Source organism: Microcaecilia unicolor, chromosome 4 (assembly GCF_901765095.1).
Source record: "Microcaecilia unicolor chromosome 4, aMicUni1.1, whole genome shotgun sequence".
NCBI classification, from domain to species: domain Eukaryota; kingdom Metazoa; phylum Chordata; class Amphibia; order Gymnophiona; family Siphonopidae; genus Microcaecilia; species Microcaecilia unicolor.
In genome coordinates this window covers 85,115,149-85,139,679 of record NC_044034.1, presented here as the reverse complement: position 1 = coordinate 85,139,679, position 24,531 = coordinate 85,115,149, and the positions used below count along the sequence as shown (strand labels likewise).

The 24,531-nt window shown below is 42.6% G+C and overlaps 1 protein-coding gene across 1 annotated transcript in view; it reads left to right on the top strand.

The window, feature by feature from the left end:
- The window catches only part of TRPC4 (transient receptor potential cation channel subfamily C member 4), a 457,082-nt gene extending 435,580 nt beyond the window's left edge, over positions 1 to 21,502 (top strand). Inside the window, exons 8-11 of the mRNA XM_030200405.1 lie at positions 1,145 to 1,339; positions 15,628 to 15,669; positions 17,945 to 18,034; positions 20,606 to 21,502. Coding sequence (XP_030056265.1) covers positions 1,145 to 1,339; positions 15,628 to 15,669; positions 17,945 to 18,034; positions 20,606 to 21,322 — 1,044 coding nt within the window. The 3' untranslated portion in view covers positions 21,323 to 21,502. The remainder of the gene's footprint in view (positions 1 to 1,144; positions 1,340 to 15,627; positions 15,670 to 17,944; positions 18,035 to 20,605) is intronic.
- The last annotated feature ends 3,029 nt before the right edge of the window (positions 21,503 to 24,531 follow it).

The window sequence follows — 24,531 nt, the reverse complement described above, 5'->3', positions numbered from 1 at the left end:
CCCTGATCTACCCTTCTTTCATTTGAGAAAATCATGAAAGGCAATTACTTTAACTATAGGTATGAGTAACTGTTGTGGAATCCATTAAAAAAAAAATATATATATAGTATAGTAAAACTACCCGATAGGTACAGGAATGAACTGTTGCAGGCTATAGTACTTCTTCAGAATTATGACGACAGAGAATGGACAGTTTTTCAAAATTCTGCATCTGAGACTTGCACACAAGAAATATGTCTGAACTCCAGACAGCCTCTTGCTCTCAGCTAGAATAACAGATACAGCATGACCCAAGATCTGCCAGCATCTTTCTCTGCTGCTCTTGACTATGTTTATGAAAGGCTTGATATTCTGTCTTTCTGTGGTACAACCAAAATGGTTTATCTATCACATACAGGTACAGTAGGTATTTTCCCTGTTCTTAGGGGCCCTTTTATAAAGGTGCAGTATGGCTACCATGTGGTGGCACATGCTAAATCGGCCCTACCGCCGGGGTAGCCCAGGAGCTCAATGGTAAGGGCTCACACGGTAAATGACCATGCGCTAATTTAGAATTTAACATCTGGCCATTAATTCCGTAAACAGAATTTTGGCATTTATGCAGGTGTGCTGTGACCTGACCGCTCTAGAAAATCACAAGCTAAAAGCAGCGCAGGCCAAGTTTTAGCGCATCTTTGTAAAAGGACCCCTAAGTTTTGTACCTGGGGCAATGGAGGGTTAATTGACTTGTCCAAGGTCACAAGGAGCTGCAGGTATTTTAGAAAAGTCTGTGCCTTTTCTAAAACACCACTGGAATTGATCACTTGATCTGGATATCTAAATTCAGGTCTCTACATAGGGCTTTTCTCTCTTAAAGCATTTGCTATTCCAGTGGCCATAGATGGTTATGTAGAGGCTCTCATTTGCTCATAAAACTGGTACATTTTAAGGGCATACCCAAGACCTATTGTGTCCATGGTACACTAGTGAATGCACAGATCAGACTCAATGTTAAAAAATGTGTCTTAAAAAAACAACTCTTGCATTTTGTAAACAAGTTAATTATTGCAGTAAGAAGTGTTTAGGTTTTATGTAATGGATTCTTACAGGGTTTCTCCCAGCTTAAATGTAACATCTTACTCATTTTTATGTTTCCTGTTTTCAGGATCATGCTGATATTGAGTGGAAATTTGCAAGGACAAAGCTTTGGATGAGTTACTTTGAAGAAGGAGGAAGTCTTCCAGCTCCCTTTAATATTATTCCAAGCCCCAAGTCCTTATGGTATTTTTGCAAATGGATAAGGAAGCATGTGTGTAAGAAAAATATCCGGAAAAAACCTGAAAGTCTTGGCGCACTAGGGGTAAGATTCAAGTCCAATTTGTATGCCTGTGAAGAGCACTGCACATGCACATAAAGCTTTGAACTCCTTATTGGAATAACTTTTTCCTATTTGAGAAATAATTCGTAGTATGAACATGTGAGTAATATACCTGGATGCTTTTTTCATCAGTTTGGTATCACTAAGGTTTACTTCAACTATACAGAGCATATATTAATTGCATTTTGCTATATTATGCCTATTATTTATCCTGATTTGTGTGCTTCTAGGTATTAAAAGTTTCTTTCCATGGTTTCTTGAGCCATAGAGCATTGAAAATTAAGGAACAATCAGATGTAGGGAACATTTTACTAACCTGAACAAATAGAGATCATTTTGGAAGTCTTAGGCAGCCAAGGCAATTGTACATTAGATTAAAAAAAAAAAGTAGTGCTTTTTAGAAAGCTATTCTTACACTTATATACCCACAATGTTCATAGATTTTAAGTGGGTGTGTTCTGGTCATGGCTTTTGTGGGATCTGAAAGTATATATGAGTAGCCTAATGCTGCTTGAAGAATGGTTAAAATTAAATAGGCTAAAATTACATTTAAGACATCAGAATTGGTGTGTTTAGGTAAACAGATTTTATATCCATTCTTCTAAATCACACATGGTGGTGGTGAAATTTACCATTTAACCATGTGATTCAGAGTCTTATTTGAACTCCCAGTTGTCTGTTGGAAAACAAGTCTCAGCAGTCTTTGTATGATCTACCACTTGCAATCATTTTTTTGTCTCTATAGAATTTGTGTATTGTGATTCAGGCTTTGATTTAATGTCATTTATATTGGGTTTCCTCAGAGGGAAACATGTGGGTTACAACTAGTTCAAGATAAGGCAATAAGACTTTTCCCTACTTCTAAAATATAGGGAGCATGGTCATTATGGTCCACTTCTCAAAATCAGTTGGTAGTTCCATGTTTTTGAACTTGCAGTCTTGAAACAATACATGCTAAGATGTTTAATACAGTTGGTTCGTCTTTTGGAAATGCTATGCCTTCATATACTCAATTGGAGGGCTCTCTAGTAGTATTAAGAATTACTTAATCTTATTTATTTCAAGATGCTTTTGGGGCATAGTTCTGATGCCTATGATTGCCCTTCTCCTATGCTGTATAATGATCTCCCAGTTGGGCCGGGTTGTCTGTATCAAACATGGGCTGTGAGATGTGAAATGAGTGATGATGTAATTAGGTTATTATTGGTTCTATTGTATGTTGTCCTTGTTTTTACTTTGTTTTATTCTTTCCTATCTGATTTTTGGCATTCCTTTTCTAACTTGTTTTTATTATATTGCACACTGCATGCATGCATGCATGCATTGGGCGGGGCTGGGTGCCGCCATTTTGTCATCGTCAACTCAAGGAAGAGGAGGGAGGCAGGCTATCTCCCTCCTCCAACCAAGGTAGGGGGGCTGGGAGGGGGTTTCTTTTTATACACTGGACCACCACTGAAGACAACGCTGGGCGGGTGAGTTGGGGTGGGCTGGAGGTCTGCCGGACCTCCAGCCCCCCCCCCCATCGCTCATTAGGAGGGAGGGTGAGAGGGGGTTTGGCCGGTGGCCACTAGACCACCAGGGACCATTTTTCAGGGGGATTGGGGGGGCTGGAGACCCACCAGATCTCCATCCCTCCCTGAACCTGGGGGGGGTGGGATCGTCGGGGGGGACCAGATGTCCACCGGACCTCCAGCCCCCTGTTTGCAGTTTGCTTTGGGGGAGAACGGGGGCCTGCCAGCATGCAACTGCATGTTGGACAGGGCTCACCATTCCTCCCCAATGATCAGCAAACCCTAACACCAGCTCGGAGCTGGCATAGGGTTTGCCGCTGCTAGTGACCCAAATTTTGGCGTGCTGGCCGCTGATCATTGGGGATGAATGCGCTAAGCCCTTTTTAGCATGCATTTGCATGCTACTTGCACAAAGAGCCCTCGAATGCGTTGTTTCACATGCTCAAGGGCTCTAATCAAGGGGCGGTAGCAAACATCAGCGCTAGTACGGCGCTAACAGCCTCTAGCGTCGGCGTTTGCTTTTGATCATGAGGGTACTAGTGAGCTGAGGTCACCATTTTGAGGCAGGGGTCTACCTGGGCAGAAGCATCCAGAGGTCACTCTCGAGTCCTGCCCTCTCACTATATAACAGAGAGACCCCCAGTAAATGGGGTAGGGCAATTATGATCTGGGGGGTTTGAAAAGGGGATCGGTGTTTTGTCAAAGAGGGATCAAAGTGTGAGGGGAATGTCAGAGTGGATGGAGGTGGACAGATTGGGCAGATCTCAAAGGATGATTAAGACAGTGTTTGTCGGTAAGGATGGATGGTGCATTAAAGGAGGATTGAGGGTATGGAGTAAGTTAACGGAAGATGAGGGTGGGGGAATGTGCAAAAAGGGATCAGGATGGGAGGAGATATTATTTTTATAAAACATCAGCCTCTTCAAGTTGCTGTCCGAAAGAATTGGGCCATAAATAACACAATTTACAAGCATTAATGTTAACTGTGTTATTTATTTTGCATAATAATGAGCTGCTTTGCTTCACAGCTTATTATTATTTAATGTTTATATTTTATTTAAAACTTGTTATACCGCCTAAGCTAACTAGCAGATCTAAGTGGTTTTACAAACTAAAATAATGGAAAACAGAAAAGGAACCACAATAAAATATAGGAAAGAGTCTTGCATTCATATCACAATAATCATACACAGTTAAAAATAATAAAATAAAAGCATAGGTGAGAGGAGGGAAGGGAGAAGTAAAATATACATTGTGGTAAAAACAAAAAATTTCCACTTTAAGTTATGATTATTGTCAACTGATTCCCATTACTGTGGAAAATCAGCTTAGTAAATACTTAGAAAATGGTTCAAATCCCACTGCTGCTCCTTGTGATCTTGGGCAAGTCACTTAACCCTCCTTTGCCTCAGGTACAAACTTAGATTGTGAGCCCTCCTGGGACAGAGAAATATCCAGTGTTCCTGAATGTAACTCACCTTGAGCTACTACTGAAAAAGGTGTCAGCAAAATCTAAATAAATAAATAATAAATAAAATGGACCCCACTGATAAACACTTAATGGAAGTTCATAATACTATAGTATATGACAGCGGAAAAAGACTAATTGCTTCAGCCACTCTTCCCAGTTATATCCACTCACACTATCAATGTGACATATGCATATTTCCCCTTATTCTAGAAATCTTACGTAGCATTTTCATATGCAGAATTAACATTAGGTCTACCCATTGCTGAGTATTCTACGTCAACACGGGCATGTGTATTGTACATTTATAAGCCCTGAAAGGGGCATGTTTAGGGTAGAAAGTGAGTTTGCACTGGGCAGGACTGTCATCTGCTCTTGTAAAACATGCTCTATATATGGCATGCACATGGTTTGAAAAAAATGTGCCCAAATTTATACCTCCAAAAATAGAGCCTAACTGGTAGAGAAAATGGCTCTTTTGACCTGCAGCTTTGCTTGGTGTATTTTGCTACCGGTTGTTGACTCAGAGTGTGGTCAGGCCTCACCCTTCCCCTGACTTACTACCTTTTTGCTCTCATCTACCCCTCTACAACCCCAGTAATTGTCACTCTGCTCATGTGTGTCCCTTTCAAGCAGATACTCTCCTCAATCCTCTAACCATCCTCCCCCTTAACCCTTCCATCCCCAACTCTCTGTGCAACTGTTGATATATTAGTTTGTGCATTTGGGTGTGTCCATCTACCACTATCTTTCTGTGTAAATGTAACTGGTAGTGTCTGTTCAACTCTATGTGTGTGTGTTTGTGTAAGAGAGAAAGTGTGTGTGTGTGTGTGTGTGTAGTCTAGAACCATAGCTGGTTGTGGTCACCCAGTGACATTAGTGGTGGTCACTGGATGTAATTGGTGGTGGATACAAGCATGAGAGAAAGCAGGACATTGCTTCTGTGGGTCCTTGCTCACAGGAGAGAAGGACAACAGAGAAAACATGTGACACTCTTATGCCAAAGGAAGTATAGCAGCTGGTGGAGAGTTCATGAAATCAGACCCACATATGTGCAAATGTGCAAGTGTACATACGTTGATTGAGGCCTGCTACATAGGCAGTAGTAGTGACTATTGAGCCAATGTGATACCTTTACCCAATAGATTTAGGAAAGGGTGGGGTCAATAGAGGGCTTTCAAGGCAGTACCCCGCTGTGTAGAAAAGGTAACACCATAGCATATAGATGAGATTATTAAAAAAGCATATACAATTTCTTGTATTTTGTGACAAGGGTATTGTCCAAAGTCCTAAGGAATTATAAGTTATGTGGGCTCTGGCTGCATAGAATCAGAGGGCACGGACAGTAGGAGCATGTATGTGAGGACCTTCAGCATGGGTATTAGCTGATGCATAACTCACAGATGCACAGTGGAGGATAGAATGTATCAGCACTCACCTAATTTCCATATATAGAAGGTTGACCCCCTAATGGTAGTTCTGCAAAATTGCCACCAGGGTCAGGTGCGTTTGGAAGGGGACCACTCCTGCCCTGTCCTAACAGACCACCACGGCTGGCCTTAGGTAGGACTCAGAGGTGCTTAGGGGTCTTTGGGAGGATGTTTGGGAGGATGTTTGAAGGATCATATCTATGGTGCTATTCAATATTCTGAGTGGTCACTTACGCATGTAAATGACTAGAATACCTCCATTTACATGCTTTTCTGCCACCTAAAACTAGGTGGCTCCTTATAGAATTACCCCCTTGGTATATATCACCTTATGAGCATATGTTGCCTTTATTTTTAAATAAACATGTTGGAGTATACTTCTGACTTTTTAAGCTGCTGAAGGCTTTAATGGATCCCTGAACAGCATTCCAAGGCCTCTGGATTAAACTTCCAGTTTAATATCATCCCTTCTAATGTTTGCCTAGCATCATTACAATATATATAAGTTGTCAGATTGAGTATTGAGTATGAAATTAGTGTTAGCTAGTTGACTACTGCTAAATGCAAATGAGCTTTCTTAAGTTAAGACATCCTACTGAACATTATGTGTGTGCTGACATCTGGTGGTTAGTACAGTTTCAGCAAGGCATAATGCAAGGCTTCAGAATTTAAAATAAAAATGCTGTATAACAGAATCACAGCTCAGCAGTCCATTTATTTATTTATTTGTGAAAAATGACCTTTTATCTGACATATACTATAAGGCATTGAAATGATGTATCTGGGTTAGAGCTATGGAGTGGTGGAGTAGCCTAGTGGTTAGAACAGTAGACTGTGAGTCAGGGAGACCAGCATTCAACTCCCTCTGATGCTCCTTCTGCCTTGGGCAAGTCAATTACACTTTCACTGCCTCAGGAACAAACTTACCCCCCTGTTTACTAAGCCACACAGCAATGCCAACATAGCCCATTCAAAGTAAATGGGCTGCGTTGGCATTAGTGCATAGCAGCCGCTAGCATGGAAAAATACCCATTGTACCTGAATTTTATTTATTTATTTTACACATTTATATCCCGCTTTAACCAAAGCAGGTTACAATCAAACAAATTTAGGCTCTTAGGTAGAAAGTTCAAATCTAGAACCTCTAGGATAGTATTTTCCAAAGTGCTACCTGTTCCATGTGCAGGACCCAAGAGACAGACAGAGCTCCGGAGTCTCAATGTGTAGTTGAGGTGATGGTGTAGGGAGAGGATGGTTTTAGATTTGTAAGGAACTTGGCACCATTCTGGGGAAGGGGAGCCTATTCCAGAAGGATGGGCTCCTCCTTAACCAGGGTGGGACCAGGCTGCTGGCATTGGCATTTAAAAAGGAGATAGAACCTTTGGGGAAGGCTGACAGTCATTCAAAAATGCATGGTTAGAAACAAGGTATCTTTCAAAGATAACACCAAAACACATCTTAGAATCCCTATGGATTGAAGTTCCATGTGTAAAGGGAAAAGGATAGTGGAGGAGTGGCCTAGTGGTTAGGGTGGTGGACTTTGGTCCTGGGGAACTGAGGAACTGAATTTGATTCCCACTTCAGGCACAGGCAGCTCCTTGTGACTCTGGGCAAGTCACTTAACCCTCCATTGCCCCATGTAAGCCGCATTGAGCCTGCCATGAGTGGGAAAGTGCGGGGTACAAATGTAACAAAAAAAAATAGGATTGTACTACCATCCAACTGGCCAGGATGAATAGACGGATATAGAAATATTATCAGAAATTAGGGAGGCTAACAAACTGGGCAACACAATAATAATGGGTGATCAATTACCCCGATATTGACTGGGTAAATGTAACATCAGGGCATGCTAGGGAGGTAAAATTCCTTGACGAAATCAAGGACTGCTTTATGGAGCAGCTGGTTCAGGAACCAAAAAGAGAGGGAAAAATTCTAGACCTAGGCCTTAGTGGAGCGCATGATCTGGTGCAGGAGGTAATGGTGCTGGGGCTGCTTGACAACAGTGGTCATAGCATGATCAGATTTGATATAAGCTCTAGAGTAAGTACACACAGGAAATCCAATATGTTAGCATTTAACTTTCAACAAGGAAACTATAATAAAATGAGGACAGTGGTAAAAAAAAAAAAAAAGTAGAAGAGCAGCTACAAAGGTCAAAACAAAAATTTACAACAGGCATGGGCTTCCAGGATGGTATTTTTGAACAGGCATGGATGCTGTTCAAAAATACCATCCTGGAAGCCCAGGCCAGGTATATTCCGTGTATTAAAAAAGGAGGAAGGAAGGCCAAACGACAGCCAGCATGGTTAAAATTGAGGTGAAGGAAGTTATTAGAGCTAAAAGAAAATCCTTCAACAAATGGAAGAAGGATCCGATCAAAATAAAAGGAAACAGCGTAAGGAATGGCAAGTCAAATGTAGAGTGCTGATAAGGAAGACAAAGACAGACTTTGAAAGGAAGATTGCATTGGAGGCAAAAAAAACATAGTAAAAACATTTTTAGGTATATCAGAAGCAAAAAGCCAGCCAAGAATCAGTTGGATCTCTAGATGATAGAGGGGTAAAAGGGACACTCAGGGAAGACAAGGCCATAGAGGAGAGATTAAATTGATTCTTTGCTTTGTTCTTTACTAAGGAAGATACCAATGCCAGAAATGGTGATCAGTGCTGACAAGTCAGAGAAACTGAATCAAATCTCTGTAAACCTGAAAGATGTAATGGGGAAATTTGACAAATTGAAGAGTAGCAAATTACCCGGAGCAGATGATATACATCCCAGAGTACTGTTAGAATTGAAAAATAAACTTGCAGAACTATTGTTGGTAATATGTAATTTATCTTTAAAATCAAGCATGGTACTGGAAGACTGGAGGATGGCCAATGTAATGCCAATTTTTAAAAAGGGCACCAGAGGTGATCCAGGAAATTATAGACCAGTGAGCCAATACATAAGCATAGATTAGTAAAACAAAGCTCACCAAGCTACTACATTTATTGAAGGGGTGAACAAACATGGATAAAAGTGAGCTGGTTGATATTGTGTATCTGGATTTTCAAAAGACATTTGACAAAATACCTCATGAAAGACCTCTCAGGAAATTAGAGAGTCATGGGATAGAAGGTAATGTCTTATTGTGCTTTAAAAACTAATTAAGATAGAAAACAGGGGTTAAATGGTCAGTGATCTCAATGAAGAAGGATAGATAGTGGGGTTCTGCAGGGGTCTGTGCTGAAACCACTGCTTTTTAACATATTTATAAATGATCTAGAGATGGGAATAACTAGTGAGGTATTTAAAATTGCTGATAACACTTAGGGCTCTGTTTACTATGGAGCGCTAAGGGCGGGTTAGCGTTTTTAGGAACATATGGGCAACTCTAGCATTTAGTGTGTGCTTATTTTAACACATGCTAAAAATGCTAGCGCGGCTTAGTAAACAAGATCCAAAGTTGTTCAAAGTCGTTAAATCCCAAGAGGATTGTGAAAAATGCAAGAGGACCTTACAAGACAGGGAGACTGGGCATCCGAATGGCAGATGACATTTAATGTGAGCAAGTGCAAAGTTGATGCATGTGGAAAAGAGGAACTCAAACTATAGCTATGTGATGCAAGGTTCCACATTAGTGGTCACCTCCCAGGAAATGGATCTAGGTGTCATCGTTGATGATACTTTGAAACCCTCTACTCAGTGTGCAGTGATGGCTAAGAAACCAAATAGAATGTTAGGTATTATTAGGAAAGCAGTGGAAAACAAAAATGAGAATGTTAGAATGCCTTTGTATCACTCCATGGTTTGACCGCACCTCCATTTTTAGATTAGTTGGAAGGGCATTCCACAGGGAAGGCCCAGAAATGCTAAAAATATTTTCTGTAATAATATCCAAGATAATAATGCAGAAAGACCTAAACCTAAAGAGTGCAGCCTTTTCAGGAAAGAATTCACATTTCCAAAAAAAAAAAAAAATGTCCACTTTTATGAAAGGGTGCAAGCTATGAATAAACCTTGAAATTTTGTTTTTTTCCTACGTAGAATGAGGTGGGAGATGACATTTCCCATGTTGTTTCAAACAAATGCACAGAACTTAGCATGCTAAGTACCATAGTAACAACATGTGATAAGTTACCATATGCTAAATGGGCAGGTTGTGGGCGAGGAATGGACATGGACTTTGCTTTGCACTTACCATATGGTGACTTATCACATGTTGTTACTATGGTAGATAGCAAATATCACTTAGGGGAAGGGAGGTTATCAACATGGGTTACCATTGAGATGTGCAGTGGCGTAGAAAGGGGGGGTGGTGGGGCAGTCCGCCCCGGGTGCACGCCGCTGGGGGGGTGTCGGCTCCGCTGGTTCCCTGCTCCCTCTGCCCCGGAACAGGTTACTTCCTGTTCCAGGGCAAAGAGAGCAGGGAACCAGCGGAGCCGACGCAGCTCCTAGCGACATGCACTCGGGGCGGTTCGGCCCTCCCTCCCATCCCTCGCCAGTTTTCCTCGTCGCCTTCCATCGTAAGTATGCGCTGCGGAGGGTGCACTCCGGAGGGTGGAGGATGCACCGTGCTGCACCCGGGGGGGGGGGGGGGGGTGCGCAGCAGCGACCCACCCTGGGTGTCAGTTGCCCTCGCTACGGCACTGGAGATGTGTTATTTTACTGTTAATCCCAGTTCTTAGTAACTAGGTCTCGTTGCAGAAAATGGAACCCGTGCTAAAATAGCACAAGGTAATGGTAAAATAACCCATCTGTGTAGCCCCTCTTAATGCCACTTGTTGTTCTTGTCGTTACGTTGTTTTTAGATTTTTCTATAAGCTATTCTGACTTTTTTTAATGAAGGGTGGTATATCAAACAATTAAATCAAACAAAGTGCATTTAACATTCTGTGCAGGAGCGGCCCAAAACAGTCTGCCACCTGAGACGAGGGGATGGTCTACTGCCTCCCCGGCTCCACTCTGCACCCAGCTCTGCTTCGCCCTGGCTCCACCCCGCCCCCCCCCCCCCATTCTGACCCCCCCCCCCCTTCTTTCCTTCCACGAATTTAACTTCTTTTCTGGCTTTCCAAAAGTCGGGGCGGCAGAGGTTCCCATATACTGCCCTGCCACTGGCCCCGGCCCTTCTCTCTACTGCAGCTCACCCTGCCTCCGAGGAAACAGGAATTACGTCAGAAAGATGGGCCGTAAGAGAGAAAAGGTGGGAACTGCTGCCACCCTGACTTTTGGAAAGCAAGAAAAGAAGGTGAAGTCAGAGAAGGAAAGGGCGAGGGGTGATGCCAGAGCACGGCGGGCGTGGAGGTGGCTGCTGCTCCAAAAGAGTGCTGCCTGAGGCCCCTTTCTCAGGTGGACTAATGGTAGAGCTGCAACTGTGGTAACATCATGGACAGATGCTGGGAGCATTCTCAACAGTTATGCTGAAGCTTTGCAGTTACACATAGGGGGCCCTTTTACTAAGTCATGGTAAAAGGGGCCCTGCACTAGTGGCAGTGACCATCTTTGCTGTGTGCCAGGGCCCCGTTTACTGCAGCGGGTGAAAACTGGAAAAAATGAAATGGCTGTGCAGTACATTTGCACTTGCCGCATGGCCATTTTGTAGGGAGCGCTTACTTCCACCCATTGAGGTGGCAATAAGGACTCCCATGCTAACCTGGTGGTAACCGGGCAGCATGCGGCTCTACCTGATTACCGCCAGATAGCCCCCGTGGTAATATTTTTCCCTAATTACTGCTAGCGCCTGAAATGGTGCGCGCTGGGGACAGAACTACCGCTGTCACCCACAGTAGTTCCGGATTGGCACAGGGCAACCCTTTAGTAAAAGGGTTCGATAGTAACTGTAAAACATTAATGCATTTTATTTAAAAGGCCTTTATATTTGGGATTAGCTTTTCCAGATAGGCCACCTTTATAATGAGCTATAGGTATTTCCAGTATTTTAAACAACATTTTGTATGTGTTACAATAAATTGGTGATGGGTATTTGTTGCATGTACTGTATTTGGCAGTGCCGTAGCGAGGGCTAATGGCACCCGGGGCGGGTTGCCGCTGCGCACCCCCCTGGGTGCAGCACGGCGCGACCCCCCCCCCCCCCCTCTGCGGCGCACCTGCTGGTTCCCTGCTCTCTCTGCCCCGGAACAGGAAGTAGCCTGTTCTGGGGCAGAGAGAGCAGGGAACCAGCGGGGCCAGCACCCCCCGAGTGCGTGCACCTGGGGCGGACCGCCCCTCCCGCCCCCCCTTCCTACGCCACTGGTATTTGGTCATTTCATTTCACTTGTGAAAAAAAAAGTGAATGTAAAATCAATGTAATGAATGTTAACATACCAATTAAAGGGGTCCTTTTACTAAGCTGTAGTAAGCACTAATGCATGCTTATTGCAGTCATTTTTGGATGCGCGTGTGCTATCCACGCACTAAAAAATAGCATTTATTTGTTAGCACTGGGTGTGGGCCTGAGGCAGAGAGTGGGCATGTTCAGCGCTAATCGGTTAGGGTGTGGTTAGCACATGAGCCCTTACCACCTACAAACAAGATGGCAGTAGGGGCTCACACACTAATGGGGAAACTAGCACGCGGCCATTAATACTAAAAATAGACAAATTAGCAATTTTATCCCTGTGGAAAACATGGCCTTAGTGCATGGGAATGACCCGCGTAAGGATGCGCAAAGGCCACTTTTTACCGCAGTTGGTAAAGGGGCCTCAAAGACATGTAAAATTGACAACACGGGCATTCGGCATTCACTCAGTCACCCCCTTCTATCCAAACACCACACCAGACGCCAATTTCTTTAACGAATGTGGATTTATTTAGGCCGCAGCCAGGTCCCAAAATTTTATTTACCGTAAACCTTCACATAACCATCATTGGTAAACATCATTGATAAACATCATTGATAAACATCTCCCTCCGAGTACACAGCCCTTCTTGCTTATATTACTACAGGCTGTGCCGTCCAAGCACCCTGTTATATTACTACAGGCTGTGCCGTCCAAGCACCCTGTTCCTCCTCAGTGCTGTCTGCTATAGCACGCTGTCCAATCAAATGCATCCCGTACAAGGATGCATTTACCACTTTCACCAAAGCTATTGGCCCCCTGGCCGTCCAAGCCAGGAGACTAGCCGTGTCCATCTTGTTCTGTAATCCTGCCCGCATGCAGGCATAACATTTCGCGCAGTATTGTAACTTTCAACAGGTCATTAACATATACATAGTAACTCACTTTGGCATATTATCCGCTGAGGTGCTGTGTACTCGTCGCTAATGTTACCTAAGTTCCATAGCTTATGCCTTGCTGCGACAACGACCCTTCCCCCGTACCTCATGGGCGGGAGGGCGGGTCAACACTGCTCCCTCTGCTTGCTGAAATCCAAATGGCGCTGTGTCTCCCTTCACAGCCCTTCTTCACCCCTCCTCCCTACCCGCCCCTTTACCCATCACCCTTCAATCTCTTATCCTTCCTATCCACTCCCACTCCTCCCTCCCTCTCCCCCCCCCCACCCCAGGTTCTTCCTGAGCCTTCAGCCCGGTTGTAATCGGCTCCCCTTAAAGGGTGAGCCTTTCCATCAACAAGGGCATTCGGCATTCACTCAGTCACCCCCTTCTATCCAAACACCACACCAGACGCCAATTTCTTTAACGAATGTGGATTTATTTAGGCCGCAGCCAGGTCCCAAAATTTTATTTACCGTAAACCTTCACATAACCATCATTGGTAAACATCATTGATAAACATCATTGATAAACATCTCCCTCCGAGTACACAGCCCTTCTTGCTTATATTACTACAGGCTGTGCCGTCCAAGCACCCTGTTATATTACTACAGGCTGTGCCGTCCAAGCACCCTGTTCCTCCTCAGTGCTGTCTGCTATAGCACGCTGTCCAATCAAATGCATCCCGTACAAGGATGCATTTACCACTTTCACCAAAGCTATTGGCCCCCTGGCCGTCCAAGCCAGGAGACTAGCCGTGTCCATCTTGTTCTGTAATCCTGCCCGCATGCAGGCATAACATTTCGCTCAGTATTGTAACTTTCAACAGGTCATTAACATATACATAGTAACTCACTTTGGCATATTATCCGCTGAGGTGCTGTGTACTCGTCGCTAATGTTACCTAAGTTCCATAGCTTATGCCACAGCCCACGGCAACGACTCCTCGTTCGCCGCGGGCTCCCCCCAAACCCTGGCTGCGACCTACCACCAGCGTAATGGCTTCAATAAAATTATGTAAATCAAAGTTGAATATATCCAGGCCCACATCAGACAGGTGGACCCCATCCGATCTATATAAACCCGCACAAGATTCTTTAAGGAACTCATGCACAATCACTTGCCCTTTAACTGACCCCATAAATTTACCCATCCACCTATTCATTTTTTTGCGTGTGCCATCGATCGCTGTATGCGACCTCTCGCCCCTCCAAACTCGTCGTGGAATAATATCCGACCAGACGAGTCTGGTCCGGGGCAGCAAACATGCCAGTTTTAATAAATCATTCTGTATTGTTTTCACTAATAGCACACTGTTCATCCCCGCTAGATCATTGCCCCCTAAATGCAGGATGAGAAACTGTGGCGCACTGGAAGTCATCAACTCCCACTCTATGGTTGGCAACAATTGAGCCCACAGCATCCCTCTCTTACCCAAACATCGTACAGCCACCTTCCCCCTCGGAAAGCCCAAATTCACCCCATCATGCCGTACAGCTGCCCTCTTATGTGCCCAATGCACATAAGAGTGACCACAGATCCATATCTGGTACTGTTCCACCACGTCACCTGCCTCCCCCCCCATATTTTAATGTAGCAAAACGTTTGAAATGAGCTGATAAAGAATATGATAAATAGGCCCAAACGTCCAAAAACAAACCATATACAAATTAACATTTTTCCCAAGCATATCTGTACTGTAAAAGCAGTCAAGTTGTAATTCTTTGCCCAGATTATCAGACATAGCATCAATACTTGCAAAACTACAGTATAAATGTATCTTTCTGAATACTGATGAGAAGCTTGGGTATTGTGTGTGTGGGAGGGGGGAGGGGGGTTAGAAATTATTTTTCTTATTACTCATAAACCAAAATACAATTACATATAACAAAATAGCTGTACAAATTGGAGACAGCCAGTCTCTACTATATAATTATACATATTACCATATGTTATTTGATTTCCTCTGATTATTTAATTTTATTAGACAGATAATGAAGAAAAGATTATGGTGGAAAGTAGAAAATGAGTAGAGTCAGAAAAGCAATGGAAAAGGAGAACAGAAAAGATGCATAGTAACAGAAAAAGGAAGAAACATGCTTGACAAGCAGTAAGAACAGTTTTGTTATGACTGGTATAAGGTACCCACTACAAGAATCATTATTGTTTAGCACTGGTAGCCAGGCTTAACAAATGCTTCTCAAGCAACAACTCTGCAATAACACATTTTGTTGCTCGATTAGACAGCTTATCTTCCCAGAAGCCATAACTGTGGTTCTAGAGGGATCCTTACCACTACATAGGTAGAAGTCAAATATATTACATTTCTGTCAAAAGGGTCTAATCATCAGACTATCCCAGAGTAGAAAGAGAAAATTTGGTTTTATTACAACCAGACCCTTTGGCAGTTTGTTGCAAATTTCAGAGAGTCCAACTTATCAATTTTATCATGCAAATAATACAGCTTAAGAATTCATTTTATCTGTGTTTCCATAAGGAATATAATCAGATACAAATGTATTCATCTACAGTCCACATACACACAGAATAAAATATAGATGTAATAAAATTAAATCCTTTTAGTAAAATCTGTAAGATTATATCTGCATTACAAATACATGACTTCTGGCTTCTGATTTTTTTTTTGTTTTGTTTGTTTCCAGAGACGTGCGGCTGATAATGTGAGAAGACATCATCAATATCAGGTAACATATCCTTTATTAGGGAAAGGCAACAAAAAAGTACAAGGTTTGTTCCATAAAATATATGAGAAGAGACTGGAGGACTTGAATATGTATACGCTGGAGAAAAGGAGTGAGAGAGGTGGCATCTGCACATTAATAGCGGGATAACAAGTATTTTAATAAACATAAACATATGATTCAAACATTTAAGAGCCCTTTTACTAAGCTGTGGTGAGCACAGGTAAAAAGCAGTACTGCGGGGTGCGCTCAGGCATCCCGCAGTAGTTTTGGGCTCGGTACACTTTGTTTTTTTAGTGCTGGGGGCATGTCTGGGGTTGGAGAGTGTTCTGCGCTAAGGAGGGGATTTATATATGGCACCTTAAAAATTGGCGCTGAAATCAATGCTGACTAAACATATTCTATAATTGGCACCTAGATTTAGGCACCAATTATAGAATATGCTTAGCTGATATTTCAGCGCCTAAATCTGTGTGCATCCATTTACATCAACTAAAACTTGGCATAAATCCTGGCATGTAGATTTAAGCACACTGAGCCATATTCTATAACTAGGCACCTAAATTTCGGAATGCACAACACTACCATAGCCTTAAGGGGTGAAGGGGGCACCTACATGTGGGTACAGTGGGTTTCTGGTGGGTTTTGGAGGGCTTGCTGTTTCCTCCACAAATGTAACAGGTAGGGGGGGTGTGGGCTTGGGTCCGCCTGTCTGAAGTGCACTGCAGTACCCACTAAAACTGCTCCAGGGACCTGCATACTGCTGTCAGGAAGCTGGGTATGACATCTGAGGCTGGCAAAAAATATTTTAAAGCTTTTTTTTTTAGGGTGGGAGGGGTTAGTGACCACTGGGGGAGTAAGGGGAGGTCATCCCCGATTCCCTCCATTGGTCATCTGGTCAGTTCGGGCACCTTTTTGAAGCTTGGTCACAAGAAAAAATGGACCAAGTAAAGTCGGCCAAGTGCTCGTCATGGACGCCCTTCTTTTTTTCCATTATCGGCCGAGGACACCCACGTGTTAAGCATGCCCCAGTCTCACTTTCGGTATGCTTCTGACACGCCCCCTTGGTCGTCCCCGCAGCAGAAAGCAGTTGAGGACGCCCAAAATCGGCTTTTGATTATGCTGATTTGGGGCGACCCTGAGAGAAGGACGCCCATCTTGCAATTTGTGTCGAAAGATGGGCGTCCTTCTCTTTCGAAAATAAGCCTGATATAGTCATAACCAAGACTCTATCATGTTTGTCTGCCTATATGGTTGGCATGGTGGAGACTTACAACCAGTGTTTAAGTATGGAGGCTGGGACCTGCACAGGGTGGTGGGAGTGTCTCTGGCCATCTTGTTGGACAGCCTGAATGGACCGCATGGGTCTTTATCTGCCTTCATTTACTGTGTTACTGTGTATTAGTATGATAACAGCAGTTATCTACAGTTCCTTATGACCATGTAGATTTTTTTCATATCTAGTAAGTCATGAAAACATATTCCTTCAGCCCCTTTTCCACATTCCTTTCTTCTAGTATTATTCTAAGCAGTAGTTCTTATGGTAGAGGTTAAGTTCATCTGTCTGTCTTGTCCATTAATTCATATGCATATTGTAACCAAAGGTTTATTAAGTTAATGTTTTTACCTTGTCTGGGTCCTCTGAAAATGAAAGCAAGGGGGAGGGGAAAGGAAAGGCTAAAGAGACTAGGGCTCTTCCACTTGAGGAAGAGGCAGTTGAGGGGAGATATGATAGAAGTCCAAAAACTCCTGAGTGGAGTGGAATGGGTAGACGTGGATCACTCTATTCTACTATTCTATAAAGGAAAATAGATGTCTACCTTCCTTTATAGTATAGGCACTCTCAGGGCACCTAAATATAGGTACAGTGTTAAAAAACTGGCCTCAGAATGTAGTTTTCCATAGCTCACATACTTATAGTCAAACTGTGATGAAGCATTTCAGAGCCGTGTTTACTCTGGGGGTAGTTGAAAAATATAAACAAAGACACTGAGAAAAAAAGAAGGCAAATAAAGATCATATGACCTATCCAGTCTGCCCATCTATGCTCATCCATGCCAAGAGGTAGTTTTGCGTTTCTAATCTATGCATTTTATTTTCCATTGAAATTCCACTCACAAAATCCCATGTACAAAGTTTGCAAGGCCATGGGCAATTTTCAAAGGGAAAGTATACACACCTAAGTAGGAAGTCTGAACGTTGTTCCCATATGGTTCACTCAAAATTGATCAAGAGGCAGTGCTGCTTTAACTATATTGTGTACATGTTTATGTTTTAGGAAGTTATGAAGAATCTAATAAAGAGATATGTTGCAGCAATGATCAGAGATGCTAAAAAAGAAGAAGGACTCACAGAAGAGAATTTTAAGGTAACTCAAGCTAATATAGTCCATCCTCAGAGCAACGGATTCTGTGAAGGAGGAGGGAGTGTCCATTGCTCCAGAAATTCATTGTTTCCAATATTTGTTTTTATGTTTAAATTTCTCTATTAAATTTTTCAGGGGAAACATCAAACAAGTTTATAGCTAGCAAAATGTGCATGCTCATATGAACAAAACCCCACTCCACAATACCTCTCATCCTCCCTTTCCCCAGTCCCTTCCTTAATAGAACTTTCCAGCATTCCTATATGCAGATCATACAGTTAGAGTTGACAATAATCTGCCATAGTATATCTCACCCTCCTAAAGGATTAACAAACATACTTCTCATTCAACTTCAAGATTGCAATGTGTGCAAAAAGGGGGTTCATAAGTAAATAAATTTGGGGGTTTTTTTTAAATAAAAGCATTCTGCGTTTTTAGTGCATGCTAAAAATTAGACACCAATAGGAATATAATGGGCGTCTTAGGGCCATGTTTACAAAGATGCACTAGCATTTTTAGCACACACTAACCACGTAGATGCCCATAATATTCATTCCCTTATATGGTAGGGAAGCCCCACCCAGCATATCCCAGGATGCAGTGGGATGAGCACTGCCATTTTGAAGGTGGCGCTGGATGAGGAGGGAGTGTGCTACTCCCTCCTTCATCTGAGAGGTAAGGGGGAGGGCTCCGCTATACCACCAGAGAGGATGAGAGTTGGGTGGCAGGCCACTTCGGTCACCAGGAATTCTTTTTTGGGTGTTGAGAGGGTTAGGGGGCTGGAGATCCATAAGCCCCCTAGGCTCTCGTGTCAGAGGACTGAAGGTCCACTGGACCTCCAGCCTCCATGTTGCTGTCTGGGTGGGGGGCTTGAGGTGGCAGCTGGCAGAGGTCTAGGGGTCACAAACAGAAGGCAAAATACTCTACTGGAAAAAGGGCACCAAGTGGAAGGAGTAGAGTAACAAAACTTCTCACAGATGGTGTTCAAATCAACGTTTATTCAAATTTCTTCTAAAAACCTAGGGGTCCAAGACACCTCCATCTCCGGACTTTTGACAGTTAGGACCATACGCTCAAGCACAATCCTCTGACTTTTCCCCTATTGTCAGAGCTAATAGCTTGCCTATATTTGCATGCTATTAGTTCTGATCACAGGGATGGTATAGCCCCGCACTGTTCCGTTGCTATTTTTAAGCACTGTTTGGAACAGTGCTGGGCTGCTCCCAAATGGGAGGAGGTAAGTGCTCTTGTGTTAACGTTTTTGCAGATCTCACACACTAATCGAAAAATTAGTGTGGGACATACAAAATAAAAAAAGAAAACTGCTGAATTTTTGGAGTGCGTTAAAAATGGGCTTAGTCTGTAGGAAAGTTCCACATTAAAACATACTTAGCTAGTTTTTTAATGCATTTTAGTAAAAGGGTCCCTATGTGCTTTGACCCCATAGACATAAAATTACCCCTCCCCCCGACCATCTTAATTATTTCTTCTAATGGGAAAAGTTTGGAACTGAGAAGTGGACATAGGTTCAGTTGGGGTTTTTTTTTTGTTCATTTGTTATATGTAAACAGACCCAACAAAGATTTGAAAGCAGATTCAGGGGTGAAGTTATTAACATGGGCTCCCATTATTTTACCAGAAGTCATGCTATTTTAGCACAAGGTCTCATGGGACCCTGTGCTAAAATAGAATGACTTGTGGCAAAATAACCCACCTTAACAGCAGCTCACTTTGATAACGTCCCTCCAACAGCTGATTATGTCTTCTTGTACAGATAACTTTGCAGCCAGCCCACAAAAATGTCTCTGACCCTGCCGTTACAAAAATAGAAATCATTTGGCTATGTAGCAATTTAAAAAGCCAAATGTTATTTGTTATCTGAGCTAGCATGAGTACCAACCACATAAGTGGCTTGAAACTTTACCTCCATTGTTCCCTCTAAGCTGAGCAGAAGTCCTCCACTTACAGTCCTGCCAGTGGGAGGTGCTGTTTCACTATCATGTTATCATGTGAGGGACAGGCAAACACTGCAGGATTTTAGGAAGCCTGCCTGTCTCTACCACACTCACTGATCATCAATGCATTATATATCCACTTCTAACCCTCATCCCCCGTAATTCCACATCACTCATACATTTACTCACAGGAATATGTACACCATATGTCTCTGTGTCTTAATACTGCCCTTTAAGCTTCCCATTGTCTCTTTCCAACGTTTCAATGTTGATGTCCCATTGTTATATTCTTAATGATACTTCGATGGTTTCACATAACTTGTACAATGTAACCCATAACCAAGTTGTAACAAATGTATTTCCATTATTCATATCTTATTGTAAGCCACACTGAGCCCGCAAAGAGGTGGGAAAATGTGGGATACAAATGCAATAAATAAAAAATAAAAAAATAAATTAAAGACACAATATCGAAGCACCACCCCACACTGGCAGTAATGCAGTTGGAGGACACCTGCTCAGCTTAGAGGGAACAGTGTTTTACTCTGTGTTGTATCTCATTTCTCAAGCAATATATATGACATGGTTGATATTAAACTTATTTCCCTTTGGATTCTAGGAACTTAAGCAAGACATCTCCAGTTTTCGCTTTGAAGTTCTGGGTTTGTTAAAAGGAAATAAATTTTCCAATTCACAAATCCCAAAGTTCAACAAGGAAGCCTCTTCCTTTCCTAACTCCGATGAAACTCATGAAAGCAAAGGGAAAGGAAGAGCTGAGAGAACCTTCAGCCTTTTTGACATAACCACTTTGATTCATCCAAGATCAGCTTCCATCACCTCAGACCGGTGTAACAGTGTAAGCAATGGATCAGCGCTGGTAGCTCCGGAACCCCCTAAGGAAAAGCAGAAGAAAAGTAACTTTGTCAAAGACATCAAAAACTTTGGGCTCTTTCACAGACGGTCAAAATCATACTGTACACAGCAGAGCACAAACAAGATCTATTCTGTTTCAGAAGAAGTTGCAAGTCAGGAGGTGGAAAGCAGAGGCAGCAAACCTCTGAATTTGGAAAGGAAAGAACTGGTTCTCAATGGTGAACTAAGTATAAATGATTCCAGGGACGAATTCCCACTACCAAACAGTGAGCACAAGGAGAAGGAGGATACGAACGTGCCATCTTCTGACAGTGACTCTGTGTTGGAAACAGAGAAGGAATCAGTGACACTGGATTCAGACACACTAATGGAACAGATAGACCGCGAATTAAACATGAACCATGTCTCCTGCCTAAAAACAGAGACAATAATTCAGGAAGATTGTGTGATAACAAAATTGTAATGCTTTCGAAAAAAAAGACCTTATAAAATATATATATTTTGCATAGTGCATTTTTGGAATGTTTAAAATTATATTAGCAAATGCTGACTTAACACTTTATATCATTTTAATACTGTGGCACATCAAACTTGTAACATACTTTATTTAGTTAGTGAAAAGGCAATATAGAAACATTCTGGTTTGTAGCTTGCTTTAGTTCTCACAATTTATTTTACATTTTTTTTAATAAATGGAAGCTTTTTGTATTCTTTTATTGTTCCAATAACACACAGAAATATTCTTGCTGTCATTTTCTATCGGAGTGAATGGAGTTTCAGTCACACAAAGGTAGACACCTATGATATTTTTCTATGCAAAACAAATGTAACTTACGCAACCTGAAAACTTTTCAAACAATTTTTGTAGGTCCCTTGATAAAGAAATCATAGGCAATCCTTGTGAATATAGACCATCAGCTTAAAATGTATAGTTTGTCTCAGCAGTCCATATAACATGTTTCTTGCGATGCTGAAGAAAAGTGAAATTGCGGGGCCCTTTTAGTAAGCCATGTAAATGTCTACGAACACCCAATGTGCGCCAAAATGGAGTTACCGCCCAGCTACCATGTGGCCATTGCGATAATTTCATTTTTGACGCATGTCCGATACATGCGTCCAAAAAAAATCATTTTTATTTTCGGACGCATGTATTGGGCATGTGCCAAGTAGCATTTGATGCGCGTAGGTCATTACTGCCCGGTTACTGCCTGAGACTTTACCACTAGGTCAATGGTTGGTGATAAGGTCTCAGACACAAAATGGACGTGCGGCAATTTTCATTTTGCCGCATGTTCATTTTTGGCAAACATTTTAAAAAGGCATTTTTTACAGGTGTGCTAAAAAAATGATTCCATGTGCACCCAAAACATGCGTCTACACTACCGCAGGCTCTTTTTCAGCGTGCCTTTGTAAAAGGGCCCCTGTGTTTTTTGCAGATAGTCTGATTGATGTCACAGCCCTCCCCCAAGACCCATAGATTAGCTGTCATGATGACAGCCTGCCACCTAACTGGGCAGCATTCTTCTCTGACCTATGTCTATAAAACAAATCTTCATTGACAGTAAATTTAACACAACCCCTGGTTTATCCTTGACACTTTTTATTTACCATTACATTTATCTATTTTATTCATAGCAGGGTTTTTTTTTATAATATGTGATAGCAGTATTACTAATGGCTGAAGATATTTACAGTCTGTCATTGAGCACAGGGATATGCAAAACAACAAACTGGTGCCTAGGACACTCAAGATGGTTGAATATGATAGACATATTTCTACAGGCTAAAAGCTGTGTTACTATGAGGGGCATTTTCGAAAGGGACGTCCAAGTTGCAATTTGGATGTTCTTGCAAAACGGCAAAATCCAGGGGCAGGGAAACAAGACAGACGTCCATCTTTCATTTCAAAAATACCATCAAAGACGGTAAAACATCCAAATCCGGGGGCGGGGAAAACCGTATTTTCAAAAAAAGATGTACGTCCATCTTTCATTTCAAAAATACCAAGGACGTCCTTAAATTTGGACATCCCTAGACATGGATGTTTCTGACTTTCAGTGATTTTCGAAACCAAAGACGTCCATGTCAAACACAGCCAAATGCAAGCCATTTGGTTGTGGGAGGAGCCAGCATTTGTAGTGCACTGGTCCCCCTGACATGCCAGGACACCAACCGGGCACCCTAGGGGGCACTGCAGTGGACTTAATAAATTGCTTCCAGGTACATAGCTCCCTTACCGGTATGCTGAGCCCCCCAAATCTCCCCAAACCCCACTGCCCCCCAACTTTACACAACTACCACAGCCCTTACGAATGAAGGGGGACACCTAGATGTGGGTACAGTGGGTTTGTGGTGGGTTTTGGAGGGCTCACTGTTTCCTCCACAAATGTAACAGGTGGGGGGTATGGGCCTGGGTCCGCCTGTCTGAAGTGCACTGCAGTACCCTCTAAAACTGCTCCAGAGATCTGCATGCACTGTCATGGACCTGAGTATGACATCTAAGGCTGGCATAGAGGCTGGCACAACATATGATTAAAGATGTTTTTTGAGGGTGGGAGGGGGTTAGTGTCCACTGGGAGAGAAACCTGATTCTCTTCGGTGGTCATCTGGTCATTTCGAACACCTTTTTGTGCCTTAGTCGTAAGATAAACAGGTCCGGGTAAAAACATCCAAGTGTTCATCATGGACGTCCTTGTTTTTTTTTCGATTATGAGTCAAAGACATCCAAGTGTTAGGCACGCCCAAGTCCCGCCTTCGCTATGCCTCCGACATCCCCCCTTGAACTTTGGACGTCCTTGTGACGGACTGCAGTTGAAGACGTCCTAAATCGAGCTTCGATTATACCGATTTGGACTTCCCTGGGAGAAGGACATTCAGCTTCCGATTTATGTCGAAAGATGGACGCCCTTCTCTTTCGAAAATGAGCCCATATATAACCCATGTATCTGATTTGTGCCTCACATCTTGCCTAAGGCATAACTAATTGCAATATAAGGCAAATGATGTATATATTACATACAGTCTATGGGTGTATTTTACTAATGAGTAGTATATGTAATCTGCAGCAGGACTGATAGGAATAAAATGTGTCATGTGACAGATAGCATGCACTAATCTTTAGTAAAATAACCATTATATAATAGAATAAGGAAGCTGACCAAATGTAAAAATTATAATGGGGTACATAACACAATTTAACTGGACAAGGGGGGCTCTTCCCTAGTTAAAGTGCACTAACTAGTTTCCTCACTGATCGGAGCATGGAAGGGCATTTTCAAAAAAACATCTAAGTAAAAAAAAAAAACCCAACCCCCCCCCCCCCCCAAACTATCCATTCCACAGCCATAATCAAACAGGAAAAATGTCTAGACTTCCTGTTTGATTCTGGCTGTGAGATGCAAGTGTTGCATCTCACAGCCAGATGTTTACCCTGAAAATGTCCAAAATGAATAGCCATTTTCCAACTTTTGAATCACAAAAAAAAAATAATAATAAACAGGGACATGAAGGTCTGTCTGGCATCATTTTCCAAAATATGTCACACAGACCTCACTTCAGAGTATAGGAGCTGCCTAGAGGTTAGTGCAATGGAGTGTAAACCAAGGACACAGGTTCAAACTCCACTATGACTCTTTTTTGTAAATGTGATCCTTCCAGGACCTGAAAAATACC